Raw genomic sequence first — 17,246 nt, 5'->3', positions numbered from 1 at the left:
TGTTTTAGTGTTAACTTACTTCTCAGACATAGACTAAATCTGTTTACTTTGGTATTCATAGTTATGGAACTCTGCAGGGCCCAGATCTTCAAAAGTTGCCATTTCCGGGTCATGTTAAGAGCTTTAAATGCTAAAGATTATCCACTTGTGCTCATTTTAATATAAAACCTAAAATGAGACACATTTAAAATGTTTTTGTATGGTTTTTCTGTGTGTTATCTATGGGCGTTATCTTGGGGGTGTGATTGCTTTCCTCCCCCCAAACACTTCATAACAAGCATTGGTGCGCTATCCATCGTGACCCAACAGACATCAGCTTTTAACACCCTGCCCTGAGCCTGTAGTTATGTACAGTGGCGTAGCTAATAACAGGCTCTACCTGGAAGCAATTTGACGTCGACTCTCAGCGCCACCGTGAAATTTGTCTGCTCCTTGACTCAGACACCTTTCAGTCAGGCTGTATGTGGGGTAGGGCGTACGCACCGCACCACATGTGTCTCATGTTTCACTGTGAGAATACAAACATGTCCTTAAAGACTGCATCTCACTGCGCTATGTAATTTCACCCAGCTGTTTTCTGACTACGCAAGCAGTAGAAATCAAGGCCTCTACTTCAGTCTGGTTAGTCATAATGTTGGTGTGAGTTTCCCGTCTCATCAGTTTTAACATTGGCATAAACGCCCCGCTGTATCCATCTACTTCAAGATACATGAGTGTGTTTGAAACGGCCATCAACACACCAGTAACATGACGACCATCAGCCATCCAGAGCTTGACCTCATGGCTCCAGTGCCAAGGAATAGACGTAATCCTGCAGTCAGCCTCTGGCCTGTTTAACCACATGTTTACTTTATGATTCAAAACATTGTTTATGGCCGTCTTTGCGCTTCACTTGGCTTTAAGATTATTCCAACGTTTTGGTGATTCCCCAACTAGGGCTGGGTGATACGGACCAAAATTCATCCCTCAATATTTTTTCTCTAAATGGCGATATAAACCTTAATGTTTTCAACTCTATAAAGTCTAACCAGAAAATAGAAAACTCGATATATCTTTGAGTCATTCTATGTATTTTTGTTTATTTTGTAGTAGTTTTTTTTTTGCCTTTTTCTGTATTTTTATTGTCCTTTTGTGTATTTTTATGTATACCTTGTGTTTTTTTGAGTCATTTGGTGTACTTTTGTGTATTTTTGTTTTACCTTATTTTTTTTTTTTTGTCATTTGGTGTATTTTTCTTGTCCTTTTGTGTATTTCTGGCACATTTATTAACAAACGGCTGCACAATATGCACCACATTTGGCCTTTTCTCCTCTAAGGGACAGCACGTGTGAGTGAGTTTTGTAGTATGGCTTGTTTAGGACGCACTCAGCGATCCATCTAACTGCTTTTCATGTTGTTCTGAAAAGTAGTGAAAGCAGCGACTCCTAAAATGAGGATTTTAATTCAAAATGAGATCTAAAATAAAACTGTATCGTTTTTGGTGATATTGTAATTTTTTTATATCTCGATATATTGCCCAGGCCTATCTCTAAACCTAAAAACACTTCTGAGACATGTTGGATGTTACTCACATGTTCTACTTGGTTCTAGCTCAGATGCTAAATGGTTAACAGGATTGGAAGTGGAGAGTTGGCAGAAGTGGGAGCAAATATTGATATAAAGCGGTATTGTTGAGCAGCTGAGGTGATTAGTTCAGTATGATTAGCAACAGTGAAAAGTGACTCCTTTTTGTCCACAGAGTCTTGGTTAAATCTGTGTAGTGAATAATCAGTGTGTAAATTAGCTGCTCCAGAGGACACGGCTTGAGGTTTTTCATTCTGTTGGTTATGTCCCAATTAAACCAACTGCATCATCTTTTATTCCCCCATCATGCCAGCTTTTGTTTTTCTTTGTTTCCTATTCACCTCGACCTAATCCCAAAGAATGTTTTTGGATTTGGAAGAGTGTGTGCATGTGCGTGTGCGTGTATGTGTGTGTGCACAATGATGATTAGTATGTGAAAGCTTTAGGGGTTGTTGTATTGCTCAGTTGAGGCTTGCTCTGCTTCTGTTGGGCTAAGAGAGAAATATTTCTGTGAAGATGTTCCACTTTTTGAGATAAATGATTGCTTCTACTTGGAGGAAAGATAAAAAGCTTTCTGCGTCTGTTTCTGGATATCGTCTGATGACAGACGGCGTTTCACTGCTGCTTATGCTTGTGACGTATTCGGCATCCACACAGTGAAGCAAAGTTTGATTAGCATGAAAAATATAAAGAATAAAATAATGAGTTGGGGTTAGAGCCAGGGTTGGGGTCAATTACATTTTTCAGTTACAATTACGTTCTCAGTTACTAAGTTTCAATTGCAAATAATCACAATTACTGAGCATGAAATAAATACCCTAATAAAAGTTAGCTTTCCTCTTGTGTTAGCTTTCTGTTAGCATCTATTATGATAACGGTCCTAAATCAGCTGTACACTAAAAACAATTTCTAATTTCTTTTCTATATATTGATTACCTTGTTAGGCTTCCTAATCAATGAAAATACAGGTTTTAATATTTTTGCTGAGGGTGTAGATTTTTATTATTTGAAATGGTAAAATATGGAAAAACTTGGTGTGAAACATATTGTAATAATTAACTACATATGTATAGAACTGTAACATGGTTCCCCAGTTTTGCGTTAAACTATAATTGACAATTTTTATAGAATTTTCATGGCAATTACAAAGTCAATTATTTAAACTCAATTACAATTTAATTAAGAGCTGCAACAGTTTTGTTAATTACAATTATGGTATAATTGTGATTTATCAATTACACAATTACAATTGCAATAGTCCCCAACCCTGGTTAGAGCTGGGCAACATCGTGATTCAAGATATATCAAGTTTTCTATTTAGGCGATATTAAAAATTACACTATCAACTATTTCGAGATATATCTATATTTTTTAACTTGTTTTTATTTATACAATCACACAGTACAAATCACATCATACTGGTATTTTATATTATTCATAGAATACAGTCAAATAGTGTCCTTCTTTACAATTTTTCCATTTTTCAGAGATATATATTTTATATCTTTTTTTGTATTAAAATACTCGCTTAAGAGTCGCTGCTTGTGTTAATTGTCAGAACAGCATGAAAAGCACAGTTAGATGGATTTATGTGTACTAACCCAGAACTTCCCCTAAACAAGTCACATTACAGAACTCACTCACACCTGCTTATTGGGGAAAAGCCAAAAGTCGCACATATTGTGCAGCTGTTTGTTAATAAATGTGCCAGAAAAGTGCAACAAAAATACACGAATGACTTCAAGATATATCAAGTTTTCTATTTTATTCCAGAATTGTCTGTCTGGTAAGACATTATTGAGTTAAAAACATCAAATTTTATATTGTTTATGGGCATTGAGAAAAAAATATCAAGATATGTGGCATTTTACATCAGCAAGTTTAACTCAGAATTGTCTTTCTGGTTTTGGTTCGTATCGCCCAGCCCTAGTTGGGGTTGGGTTGGTAATATGATGTTATTTATCAGACTGAATTTTATTTTCTTATGTTTCTAGGAATTGGGAAGGTGAAGAGAGGAAAGGGAGGCATGAGAGACACAGCCTCCAACGCTGACACAGACATGTACGCTGATAATGGCGAGAGGCTGTATGACCTCAACGTACCGGCGCTGGTTAAGTTCAGCTACACGGCAGAGCGTGAGGACGAGCTGTCTCTGGTGAAGGGCACACGGGTGGTGGTGATGGAGAAATGCAGCGACGGCTGGTGGCGAGGCAGCTACAGCGGACGATCCGGTTGGTTTCCCTCCAACTACGTGACGGAGGACATGGACGGGACGGCGGGGGGCGGAGGCGTGGGCGGGCTCTGCGACCCGGCCGGATCCCTAACGGAGAAGCTAGCCGCCGTGGTGAACAGCACCGCTAACGGGAGCCAAGTGCTGCACACGGTGCAGGCGCTGTACCCGTTCAGCTCGGCCAACGACGAGGAACTGAACTTTGAGAAGGGCGAGGTGATGGAGGTGGTGGAGAAGCCTGAGAACGACCCGGAGTGGTGGAAGTGCCGCAAGGCGGACGGACAGCTGGGCTTGGTGCCCAAGAACTACGTGACCGTCCTGGACTCCAGCTCCCATAAAGCCACAGCGGGGCCCGCTGGGCCACCCACGCCCGACTGTGACTACATCTCCCCCTCAGGCAGCGGGCGCTTCGCAGGGAAGGAGTGGTACTACGGGAAGGTGACGCGGCACCAGGCCGAGGTAGCGCTAAATCAGAGAGGCACCGAGGGAGACTTCCTCATCAGAGACAGCGAGTCATCGGTCAGTACTTCCACATTCATCCCTTTGTCTACAGGAGGAGGAATAGTTACGTACAGGGTTCCCACGCTCATGAAATTCCTGGAAAAGTAAAGGACTTCAAAAAAAGGAAGTCATGGAATATTTGAACTATTTTGAAAAAGTTTTGGAAATATGTTAAACTCCAAAGATGTTGAGCATTATCTCAAAGTGAAAGTGCTGCATATCGGCAGCATCATTGAGCGGGAATCACGAGATCTCACAAATTCACTTGTTTATGAAACTGTGCGTGGGTAAGATCACTTTAACTGGCGTACGCTAAAAAACAGGAAATGCATACGCAAAAAAATCTTCAGAACTAAGTCATGGAAATTTGGTTAAATATTTTGGAAATGTTTATCAAACCACTATCTTACCAGTGACTCATTGCATATTTTAATGTGACAGTAACTAGACCGTGACTTTTTTTTTTTTACATGTTTTTTTGATTTTAAGGAAAAAAATATAGAATTTTAACTAAAAACTATTATCAGAAAATTATTTACATTTTTGACGACTATTAAAATCGAAACATGGCGATTTTTTTCACATGGGACGATATCATCAAATCTGTTTATTTTCAAACGATACCATCCAATATCAGGTTGAGCAATAATTGAATCTTTATTTTTTAGTCGACTATCTGTAACACATTATTAGACTAAAACTAGACTATAGCTGAAATAGTCCTGATGACTACATTTTGACTAAACTAAGTATGTATGTATCTTTATAGGACTGACATTGTTCCTTTTGGTCATTTTTCCTTTATTTTTCAAATTACAGAATAGAAAGAAAGGTAAAACATAAATTGGAATTAAAACTTATAATTTGGGATAAAACCAAATTTAGATGCTGAAGTTAGGTAACCGTTAAATTCTAAAGCAGAATTAAAAGAATAAAATGCCTAAAATATTGTTTTTCTTAAGTTTCCTTTGTAACTTTGTATATTATAAAGATTATACTAAATATCACAACATTTTTTTTACTTTGAACACATAATGAATCTTCTTTAGTCGTTCTGTGTCTGAGGTGTTTCTGAGATTAAGTCTCCTTAAGTGGAATGTCTTAAAATGATTCAAAAACCTTTTTTCTTTTAAAGTTTACAGGACACAATAATCTGCTGTTTTAGGAGTAATTTTTGTCGTAGTGGAAACAAATATGAGAACATGTTTTTGTTTTTTTAATAGAGGGATTTCCTAAAACACATGACAGTGAACTCTGAGTGGTTTCCGTAGCGTTCTTCTCTCCCGTACAGACTTCAAACTGTCACTGTGTGTAACTGTGGCCATTTTGTTTCCATCGCAGCCCAACGACTTCTCCATCTCCCTGAAGGCTCAGAGCAAGAACAAGCATTTCAAAGTGCAGCTGAAGGAGAACCTTTACTGCATCGGACAGCGCAAGTTCAACTCTATGGAGGAGCTGGTGGAACACTACAAAAAAGCCCCCATCTTCACCAGTGAGCAGGGGGACAAACTGTACCTGATCAAGGCCCTGGCTGCCTCCTGATCTCACACACACACGCGCGCGCACACACACACACACACACACACACACACACACACACACACACACACACACACACACACACACACACACACACACACTGTTAATGACATTCAAACTCTTTAACATTTTAGCTCCAGGCCTGAAGACACAATGCATCATCTGGACTTAAATGATCTGTGAGCATTCCAAGAGGAAAAGCCTGGGAGAGACTAAAAGACTGCGTGGAGTGGAACTACAGACCTCTTGGTTGACTATTTTAAATTATCCAGATGTTAGGTCATAGGCAGCATCTTGTATTTCCACCTCCATTTTTTTTAGTTACATTTAGTTTTTTTTTTTTTTTTTCCTCCATTGATAATATATAATCTTTTTAACAGTTTGTTTTAAAAATTAGATTTTTTTTTTTTTTAACTATAAACAGAAAACAGCAAATATCTGACTGAAGGTTTCTTCATCTCCTTCAAAGCCTTGAGGTCTACTTTTCTTTTCTTTTCTGTCTTAATGCCATCTTTAGGTCGTGGACTCACTAATCCACAACTTCCTCTTACTGCTAAACACGAATAAAAGTAAAGTGACCAAATGTTATTTATTGAAAGAGTTCTGTGAGGACAGAAGTGCAGCGACTTTAGTTTATTTTCTGATGAATTCATCAGGTTTCCTTGGTTTTTTTTTTTTTTTTTTTAAAAAAACCTTTGTTTCTCTGCAGCAAAACGCTTTCTCTCACAATCTTGGGATTTATTTTGAAATCTAGTCACGACACTTCCTCTGAAACTTCCTGAAATCAACGCCACGTTCTTAAACGTTAGCATTAGCAGCCATTTAAAGAACTGCACCGGATTCAAAGACGTAACTTTGGAGGGGAAATGGAAGCACTGTCCACCCTGTGCAGAGGATGATGTCACTGGTTTGAATTAGTGATCGTTGGAGTAAAAAGAGAGGGAGGGGGGGGGGGGTCGTTGGGAGGCCGTGTTTGTGCATGTATACATCATCCTCGGAGACGCCCACATGCTCCACAGTAGGAAAAAAAGTAGCTCCTTAAGGCAAAGCACTGATGAAAGGAAACCAGGCTGATTTTTTTCTTTTTCTTTTTTTTTAAAGCGTGTTGTCTTTGATGTTGCTGCCATTTCATTCCGTCACTAAATCATCCGACTGTTGAAAACGATGGTTTAAAAACCCTGTAAGGTGCGACTAGTCATCGTACGCGCTGAAAGTGGCACATGTGGCTTTTATTTACACGGTTTTCTGGCGAAAGGGCGTTTGTGGAGTGAAAGTGGATCAAGTCGCGTTTGAATGTAGAGCACAGCAGCAGTAGTAGGGATGGTGCCTGGCAGGGAGCTGATGATGATCATCATCTAGATGCCTGTCATGATGGCTTCTCCAGCTGTGGCACGGAGAGGGAGGGAGAGGCTTCAGTGAGCGGGAAAGAAAGGGGAAAAACGTAGACATTAGAAAATAAGAACGAGGAGGAGACTTGGATGTTTTTCTGAGAGTTTGAGGACAACGCTGACGTATCGGAGGCCTGTGATTGGTGGAGTGATGCAACTTCAGTCTTATTTATGGCACAAATTGTTTGATCACAACATAAAAACATAAAGGGGCTGAAAAAGCTTCTACCAGAACGTTTGTATCGCCTCAAGATACTAAACAATTATCCTTTTCCTTTCTTTTCTAATAATCACCTCAATATTTGCAGAAATCCGGTTCCATTTTTTTTCTTCCCCTAATTTTCCGTCTTAAAGCATCTTTCTGTAGCCCCTCCCTCCCTCCCTCTGCATCAAAGCCGCTAAAGCCCCGTGCTCCACTTTAAGGGATTTAGGAGATTTTTTAATGTGCCTTCACAGCTTTTTGTCAACCAAAGGTTTAGTGTTTAGTTTTATTTTATTTTATCTCGTGCTTCCCACTTGTTTGTCACCTTTTTGTGCAACTCGGTTCAAGCTTTGCATGTGTGTCAATTGGCTGATTAGTGAGCGATGTGTTGTGAAGCCTTTTTCACCTTATTCCTGGAGGCGCTACTGGAGATGTGATAATGAAAGGCACAAGGCCTGAAAGTAATGCATTGATTATAAATGTATAGATGCTGTCGTGAAAGGGTAGATAGTTCATTTTATGTTAACACAGAAAGTTGTACCCTGGAATAAGGTGGACAGGGATGTCCTTACAGTATATCGATGTGGGCTGAAAACGTTCTCCATTTATTTAAACTGTTTGTGGTTTCAAAGTGACCTTAAATCTGAGTCGAGCTTCTTCTTCTTTGGTGAACTCTAAATGCCTACATGTAACAGTCAGAAGAATTGCCGTATGTGCAGAATCCCAAACCTGAGACGTGGACCTAAAAAGTCCTGCTGTTTACAAACAAACTGTGACGGTTTAGGATGGTTTGTTTTTTTTTTGGTCTGGATGTAAAAGCTTGTGCAAGTCAAGCCACTTAAATATGTATCAAAAAGAGCCTTGATGCGTTAAATGTTTCACTTGTACTTTAATGTTTTAACAGTATTTCACTACTGGGATCTTTCACGTGACATGGGGATAAAAAGTCAGCTGTAACCATGATGACGGTGTTTGATCCTTTGATCAACAAAGCGTTGGCCACCACCACCACCACCACCACCTGAGAATAATCTGAATCTTTTTAAGCGGCTTTCCTTTCACACTTTGGTGCTTTTTGTGCTGCTTAAATTTGGACTGTGTTGTTTTGTCTGGAGGAGTGTGCTTTCTGTGAGAGAGGGTGAAGCAAACTACCGTAGTTTGATGCTGTGGAGGGAGAGAAAAAGGCAGTGCTGTGAAAATTTAATGTCATGCTATTAAATACTGTTTTTATGGAGGTGTAAGAGTTTAGAAAGAGTTTATTAGAGTGTTCAAAAGACTTAATAAACAGCATAAAATCACCTGATTTGTGCTTTTGGTTTTGATCTATTACTGTAACCAGGTTTTGGTCTATCACTTGACATAAATAATAATAATCATATTAACCAAAGAGGTTAAACAAAGGCCAGAGAGTCTAAATATCTGCATCACTGAGTTGTAATGCTGCATGAATTAGGACGTTATCTGTCATGTGAAGGTTTGGTGAAAGCACAAAATCTGAGTATAATGTCAGTCTGCCACCTAGTGGCTATTTTTAAAATGGCTACTTCATCATAAAGACACATTTTAAATACTTTAATTTAAATCAGAGCCGAGTGTCAAACTCAGTTTAGTTCAGGGGCCAAATACGGACAAGTCTGATCTTAATTGGGTCGCAGATGATACGTTTCTTTTTAATCAATAATATGCCCTATTTTGTACTTCCACGTTTAAATATTAAAAGTATGTAAGGCACCGACAATATCCAAGCAAGTACTGACATGTCACCTACATCTACTTGATTTTTTGATTAATTTGTAATTATTTTGGGGAAACTTTGTGGAACAATTAAAGAAAAATAGCAGGATTTCGGAAAAAAATTGGGAGTTCTTGCAACAATTTGATTTTAAAAATGACTGCCATCATGTGATTAAAAACATTGTGAACTCCTCGCAAATATTGTAAAGTTGAATTGAATTTGTGTATTTTTGAAGTAATGCAATATCTACAATCAAATGAGTTGATCATTTACATTTTACACATTGATTCTTTATTGGGTTTTTTTGTATTTTTTTTTACCAGATTGGATGCTACGAACGGCCAGAAATGGCCCCCGGACCTCGAGTTTGACATTTTAAATCATGCTTTTGAAACCCAGACAAAAATTACATTTCAAAAATGAAATCACGTATTCACATCAACACTGAAAACATGACTAGCAATGGAAAATAAAGGATTTTATATGAATTTGTGCCATGAGGCTTAGTAACGTGCAACCCTTGATTTAGCATTAAGTTTGGTTGTAGAGTATGAGATAAAGTGAGCTTGTGCCCTTATTACATAACAATAAGTTCAGCTACAGTAAGTCCAACTCTAGGATTGTAGAATCAGACCCAGGTTTGTTATTCCTTCATTTAACAGCAGCAGATTTTTTCCCATTTTAATACATTTTCAAAGAGAAAACTGCAAACAAAAGGGATTCAACATTACTTCCAGTGAGGGAATCATAACCAAACATTAAAGTGATTATTTATCATAGAACATGATATGTATAGATACATTATTCTTGCTGTATGTTTTTTTTTTTTTTTTTAAAACAAAATACAATAATGTTTTAAGGCTTAATCAGTGAATGTTTTCAAGTGCTAATGATCATCAGTTATCATTTAAATAGTATAACTGATAATTACATTTACAGAGTAAAAAATATTACAATTTTTTGATATAATTTTAATTGAGTTAAGATAATTGAATTGGTAATTGACATGAAAATTCCACTCAAAGTACCTATTACAATTCAATTACATGCAAAATTGTGGGAAATATTAAGTTATTAGTTTAATTTATTTCAATAATCTACTATGATCATATTTTTGGATGTTCCTGGAAAGAGATTCTGAGGCTTAATTGTGTAAACATTGGAAAATACATTTGAGAAATCAAGAATGTGTGAAGCTCTCAAAGTTAAGTAAATTATATATATATTTATTTACTGTCATGTAATTAAAAAAAATGAGCTACTCGCGTAGTTCTATAATTTTCTATTAGTTTACATTATAAATGCTATGATGAAGTTAATAATAAAAACGTTTTTAGACATTTATCTCAAAAAAACGAATATAACTGAATTTATTTCAGGCGCAGTATTTATAATTAAACTTTAGTAATTGAGATTATAATTGTAATTGAATTTTAGAAAAAGCTTTAATTGTATTTTAATTGTAAATATTTAAAAATGGCAGTCACTGTAATTGTTGGTGAACATGGTCAACTGAAAATGTAAGCCTGCAGAAAGAGAGAGAGAGAGAGAGAGAGAGACCCCTCCCCCCATGTGTTGATCAGATACTATGACATTGATCAATGTGCTTCAATCTGAATCTAGAATCATCTCCTAAAAGTAGAGGAAGTCAGAAATGGCGGCCGGCAGGTGTGTCATCACTTGCACTCTGATCCACCAGTGTAGCTCCCCAGGGTTGTAGCGCGTGTGCGGCCGTTTGGACACGAGTGCGTCTGTGATGTCATCCATCACGGGGGCCACGCCCCTCAGTCCGCTGCTGCAGTACGAACGCATCAAAGCCATGTGTTGGTCGAAGTGGATTTTCCCATAATCCTCCTTGACTCCGGCGGGCGCTTCGCTCCATAACTTCTCAGCAGTGGCGGCGACGATGTCCCGGGTCAGGATCCCAGTGGCCACGATGAAGTTTGCTGGTTCGATTACGGACACCTTGACCCCCCAGGACTTCATCTCATAACGCAGACAGTCAGAAAACGCCTCCACGCCGTATTTAGACACGCAGTACGGAGAACGCATGACGTTCCCCATCCGTCCGTACATGCTGGCTAGGTTCACCACACGACCTGCAGTCACACGGGGAGGGGGAGGGGTTAAAAACAGCATGTTTTGAACTGATTCACACACGTCTTAGAACAGGGATGTCAAAGTCGTTTTACTTCAAAGGGCCAAATACTCACCAGTTTAAAGTGGGCCACAGATTACAGGAAGTGAAACAAACATGTAAAGTTGAGGTTTTGTTTATTCAAACAAGGTTTTTCAGGAAATGTTCATCTCCCAACATGTTTCCACTGTCATCTGCTCGTCTTCTCATCTCCTTTGATGGTTCCATTGAAGTGAAACAAGCTATTTTATCATGCCAACATATTTAAAGTATGTAATGTCTGAGCAATAAGTGACAGATATTACATTTCCTTGATTTTGTGGCCAATTTTTTATTTACGTAGAGGAATAATTTCAGGAAAATTGGTGGATTTTGGAAAAACTAAGTACTTCGTCATTGTTGTCATCTTGTATTATACAGACATGAGAAAACTGAGCCCTCGAAAAAATTTGCAGTTTTATTGAATTTGTGTATTTTGAGGTACTAAGATTTATCGACAACTGAATTAGTTGGTGATTTACACAATGAGTCATGTTTTTGCTGTCTTTTTACTTTCTCCTGCAGGCCCGAATTGGGGATTTAGAGGGCCGGATTTGGTCCCCGGGCCTCGAGTTTGACACACGTATCTTAGAATAAAACCAACATCATTTTAACACGCATCAATGGCTAACATTTCCAAAATTCATATATTAGTGGTTAGTAATTTGACCAATCTTAATGAAATTTGACTCTGTTATGTCGGGTTGGTGTTCCTCAATTACTCTACCAAGTTTTATCTGGATTGGATCTGGATTGCGCAATTTATCACAACACTTTGAAAAAATGGGGGTTATTAATGGGATAGACATTTTTCCCAAGCTTCTAAAGTGTGAATAATCCTAACACCATGATCAGGATCACTGATCCAGAACAATATGTGACGAGGAGGATATTTAGCGCTTGGTTGTTGTCGGTTATTTCTTGACATTTTTTTTAAGTTTCTGTGACTTTTTAGTGAAAAAAATGAATTGATTCGGCATCAAATCCATAGATAAAATGTCAGTTTCACAATAAATACGTTGAGTTTTAATTTGCATGGCAGTTCTGTATTTTTTATTTCCTTTACAGTAAATGCTAAATCTAACATTTGTTGAATACTTAGGTGTGATCCTGGGTTTTTTATCCTAGTTTTAATCATTTGCATGAATGGCAAACCACTGACTGACTAAGTTTCACACTGGAATGTAAACAATGTTTTAATCCTTCACAAGGCAGAACCAAAGGTCGTCGTGTTACATCTGAGTAACTCTGTGTTTTCAGTATAGATAGATAGATATAGATATATAGATAGAGATACCGTAGTTTTTTTCCACACAAGGCTTGACTGTTATGGTGCGTTCACACCAAACGCGTGAAAATCCTGCCTCATACGCGTAGTTGGAGGCTTGTACTCATTGAATACAGACGCTTGTCACCAACGTCGAAGACGCTCGGGATGCACGTCGAGGGGAGGGGCTTCTCTGTTGCCGGGGGTGTTCATATAATGGATGATATTGTGGCAATCAGTTACAGTACGTTCATAATTCACCCAGTGACTGTGAAGTGGTGGAACATTGTGTTGAGAAGAGTCTGTCCATCTGTCTCCGCCTTCGGTTAGTGTGTTTTTTTTTTTTTTTCATTACTCTGAATACGTCACGGTTGGGGAACGCTCCTGATTGGTTGACGCGCCGCGATACACCCCAAAAGTTCAACAATCCCAACTACAGTGTCGGCCGCACGGAAAGCTTCACAACGCGCCGCACAGGAGGTGTGGGACACACAGCGGGACCTCCAACGCTCCCGAGTAGCACGTCCACCATATATTGTGAATGTACACCTCAAAGCATAAAAACACAATAACTGTGTAACTCAGGTTCACCTTTCGCTCTGCGTATCAAAGGCAGCACTGCTTTGGTCACCCTGATGGTTCCCCACAGGTTGACCTCTGACACCTGTCTGTAGGTGTCCATAGAGGTGAACTCTACCTCTCCAAACGTGGACACGCCTGCGTTGTTCACCACAGCCCACAGACCTGTTCACAGGGACAAACAGCTTTGTTCAGACTGGAACCACTAATGTTTCTCACTGGGACGGTGGTCACCTCTCTGGGAGTCCTGCAGGTGGTTTCTGATCAGTTCCACAGCTTTGTTCACCTGGTCATCACTGCACACGTCCAGCTGAAGCACCTTCATCCGCTCTGAGTGGAAGTCCTCCAGGTCTTTGGCTCCTTCTCCACCTTTGTCCTAAAAGAAAGACAATGATTGGACTGGTTTGAATCCTTTCAACAAATAATATAGTTCCTTCATCTTTAATCACAGAAATAGTGATTCTGTGATCTGACTATGGCCACATTATCCACATTCATGTCAGCATTTAGAATAATGAGCATTAATACAGGACAGAATAAAGGGTTTTGTGTGTATTTGTGTTGTTCTTTTATTTAATTTCTGTTATCTTGTGTTTTTGTTGTGATTATGTATATTTCTGTTATTTATGTGCATTTTTAATCATCTGTATTTTTGTGTGTTTTAAGTCATTTTGTGTATTTTCGTTGTCATTTTGTGTATTTTCGTTGTCATTTTGTAGAATTTGCTGGTATTTTTCTGTAATTTGAAACATTTTGTTTATATTTGTTTTAGTTTAATTTGATTTTTGTGTGAATTGTTTCTGTCTTGTCTCTTTTTTTTTGGTTATTTTTGTGGATCTCTGTTGTCATTCACTGTATTTTTGTGTGTTATTCGAGTCATTTTGTGTGTTTTTGTCATTTTTTTTTTAACCCTGCCTGAGTTTTTGTATCTTTTTTTTTTTAGTTATTCTGTGTATTTACAGTATGCATGTCATTTTGCAAATGCCTCTGTGTTTTCAGTCATCTTGTCTGTTTTTTTGAGTCATTTTTGTTTCTCTTTTGTCACGTGCAATGTTGTTGTCATTAAGAAAAAAAAAAAAAAAAAAAACTCTCTCTCTGTCTCTCAGGTTTGACACTTTCTTGCTGTATTTCATTAAAAAATAAAGATAGTAATGGTATAAACTGCACGTTTTTGATCAGGTTTTTTTTTTTTTTTTTTTACTGTGGTCATTATTGCATTGTTGCAGTTATTGTTGTTAATGTTGCAGTTTGGATACATTTTTACTGTGACTATTGTTAATGTTGCACAGTTTGGATCAGACTTTTTTACTTAATGTATTTAATGTTGCACAGTTTTTTTTTTCTAATATACTTAGTTAATGTTAACTTTGCGGTGTTTTGTTCAGGTTGTTATTGTCAAGACTTTAATATATAACAAATCTATTTAAATATAAATCTTGGTGAAATTATTTCAATTATCAGTGTTTTTTTCAACATTTTGAAGACATTTTAAAAATACCACATTATACCGATAACCGTGATAATTTTGGTCAGTATTAGGGCGATATGGCCTTTTTTCTTCAATATCTCGATATATTCAAACTATATCACGATATATATCTCGATATTTTGCCCTTGCCTTGAGATGATGCTTTGATGCATAAAATGGAACCAGAATGGCAAAAGTCAATGTATATTGATGTTTTCTCTGTGATGTAATTGGGGTTTCCCCTAACTATTATAGCATAGCGTACCTGTTAGTTTCTTTTTTTAGGGGCAAACCCCCTATAATAAATCTTAAAAACCCTTTAAAAATCATTTAATGAAACCATTTTTCCTTATTTCAGGTAAGTCAGGTAAAGCCTCATAACAAATGTCACACAGGGACTTTTATTAACATAAGTCTAGAACAATTTCATCATTTATAAATGATACAATTAAACAACAACTTCAGCCGACCAATGTGCCGTACATTATTATTACAATTACCTATCTATTATTTATTTATTATTATTACTGACAGTTGTCAATTTATCAGGTACTATTATCCAAAGTATAATCATATAACATTTACCACTACTAACACACGTGCTGTAATGATGGCCTTCTGAGGACTGTCCCTTTAAGGAAACCATGGTAACAGAGTGGAGTCTGACCTGTTTCTTCCTGATTTGTACTGAGAGCATGGATGGAGTTTAATGTTACTGTGACACAGAAGCAGTGTTTGAGCTTCTCCTGCTCACAATAAACGTGCAGCGTGACGTAACGACATGTTTTGAGTCCTGTTTATAACGTTATCGGACACATTCTGAAGCCAAAGCATTTATTTATTTTTTTTACTAAATAACTCTTCCTTCGACTCTGTCTCTAATGTTGTGGCTGCAAAGGTGAGTGAGGGGGGGGGGGGGGGCTTACTGGCTGCTCTACAGAAGAAACCTTTAATGTTACGTGAATTTATATCAAATATTATGGTACAGCCCTATGCTATATCTCTTAAATAAATATATTGATATTTATTAAAAACTCAATATATCGCCCAGCCTTTGTTACTATTACCGTTGTGTGAAATTTTCATATCGTTACATCACTACACGTGATGTTACTCAAACAGAACAATAGTCAGCAACAGTAGGTATGACATCATAATATCTACAGTATTCTACAATTGAATAAATATAATATAAATATCGGAGATTTTAGATGCAGTCTGATAAAATTCGATATCCGATATCAATATTGAATCTGGACAGCCCTAATGTTTTTTTTTTTTTTTTTTTTAAATTATCGAATAGTAATTTTATTTGTTCGCTTTGGGGGCTTCACAAAATGAGTCGGAGAGCTTTTAGAACATTTTGTCTCCTGTGTTCCATACCTTCAAATAACATCCTGCAAACACTGTGAAGCCCATCTTGTGCAGATGTTTGGCCAGTTCATGTCCAAACCCACAGTCACAGCCTGTGACCAACACTGCTTTGTTATTTATCTGCACAGGAGACAAACACACAGTTAATGTGGGTTAAAACCAACAATTACCATAATATATCAATAAATATTATATGCTTTTATTCCTACAGTAAATAATAAGATTGGAAAAATTACCTCCATTATATTTATATATATGTTTTGTTTTATTATTATTTTTAAATAATAACTGCTTACATTAAACTGAGTTCCAGTAGATTCTACCATAGGACAGACTTTACCTCCACTGTTCCTCTGGGAAGCCGCGGCGAGGCGACATACAACACGAGCACCGCATAAACCAGCACTATGCACTCGGTCACACTGGTCTCTGGTAAACCCAACATCCTCATGGAGGCATTGAGAAGAGCAGGCAGACCGAAGCCCAGCACCACGGTCAGAGAGACGGAGAATGAGAGCAGCAGAGCGACCCTGAACACGGAGCGTGGAGCCATCTTGGCAGAGTGTGTGTCACTGGTCACTGTTCTACCTTTACTGTGTGTTAGCGGAACGCCCCCTGTGTCATTATCCTTTATTAAAACACTCAGGAATTAACTTAAAACTATTCATTTACAAGCGGACATCTTTATTATCAATACATTCACAGACAATAACATGTAATAAATACAACGTAAAGTAGCGGTTATGGTACCGCAGGTCATTGACCAAGAAATACAGAGCTAAACGCAAAACCACTGCCTTCACAACCACTTAACGACAGAAATACCCATGGAATTAATACAAATTGTGATATTTTTTAAACAAAAATCATCAGGTTTTGTTGTCAAGACAAGAAAGTGTATCAGAAAAAAAAAAAAAAAAAAAAAAAACCCTATAAAAAACCGGAAAGCAAAACAGGAAGTGCAAGGCGGGAACTATCTCAATCAAGTGTTGCGACCTTCTAATAGGAAGAGTCCCCATTGGCTGCCCTAAAATGACGACTTGGCCAGCCAATCAGCGTCACCGATTGAGGAAGTCATTGGACGGACTAATGTGAGTATTTACCCGTTTGGTTTATGTCGCTTCAAAACCCGTTTTGAGTCCCTTTATCCGCTTCAGCGTTGACAGATTATAAAACATGAATGTGTTTCTTGTTTTGTATTAAATCTAGCTATTTAGTCAATGG

At 37.9% G+C, this 17,246-nt stretch overlaps 2 protein-coding genes across 5 annotated transcripts in view; one reads left to right on the top strand and one right to left on the bottom strand.

Moving 5' to 3' along the window:
* nck1b (NCK adaptor protein 1b) overlaps positions 1-8,721 on the top strand; it is a 30,762-nt gene extending 22,041 nt beyond the window's left edge. For all 3 annotated transcript variants that reach the window (XM_028435122.1, XM_028435123.1, XM_028435125.1), the window contains 2 exons: positions 3,558-4,312; positions 5,636-8,721. In XM_028435122.1, coding sequence (XP_028290923.1) covers positions 3,558-4,312; positions 5,636-5,836 — 956 coding nt within the window. In that variant the 3' untranslated portion in view covers positions 5,837-8,721. The remainder of the gene's footprint in view (positions 1-3,557; positions 4,313-5,635) is intronic.
* A 705-nt stretch (positions 8,722-9,426) lies between these two features.
* On the bottom strand, positions 9,427-16,598 carry bdh1 (3-hydroxybutyrate dehydrogenase, type 1). Of its 2 annotated transcripts, none has more exons than XM_028435126.1 (5): positions 16,363-16,598; positions 16,032-16,142; positions 13,415-13,556; positions 13,193-13,345; positions 9,427-11,257 (listed from the first exon to the last, which is right to left on the bottom strand). In XM_028435126.1, exons 1-5 carry the CDS (start codon positions 16,573-16,575, stop codon positions 10,791-10,793), a joined length of 1,086 nt encoding a protein of 361 aa, XP_028290927.1. In that variant the 5' UTR covers positions 16,576-16,598; the 3' UTR covers positions 9,427-10,790. The 2 variants fall into 2 exon arrangements, with proteins under 2 accessions (XP_028290927.1, XP_028290928.1); XM_028435127.1 differs by having other exon boundaries at positions 16,319-16,432.
* Between the last annotated feature and the right edge of the window lie 648 nt (positions 16,599-17,246).

The sequence above is a fragment of the Gouania willdenowi genome, chromosome 20 (genome assembly GCF_900634775.1).
Source record: "Gouania willdenowi chromosome 20, fGouWil2.1, whole genome shotgun sequence".
Taxonomy (NCBI): domain Eukaryota; kingdom Metazoa; phylum Chordata; class Actinopteri; order Blenniiformes; family Gobiesocidae; genus Gouania; species Gouania willdenowi.
This window is presented reverse-complemented; position numbering and strand designations above follow the sequence as displayed.

Coding starts and splice junctions, on each gene's coding strand:
- bdh1 (XM_028435126.1), bottom strand. CDS start 16,575: ATGGCTCCACGCTCCGTGTTCAGGGTCGCTCTGCTGCTCTCATTCTCC. Junction 13,346..13,414: donor CCTGCAGGACTCCCAGAGAG/GTGACCACCGTC, acceptor CCCTGTGAACAG/GTCTGTGGGCTGTGGTGAAC. Junction 11,258..13,192: donor TTTGATACGCAGAGCGAAAG/GTGAACCTGAGT, acceptor GTGTGACTGCAG/GTCGTGTGGTGAACCTAGCC.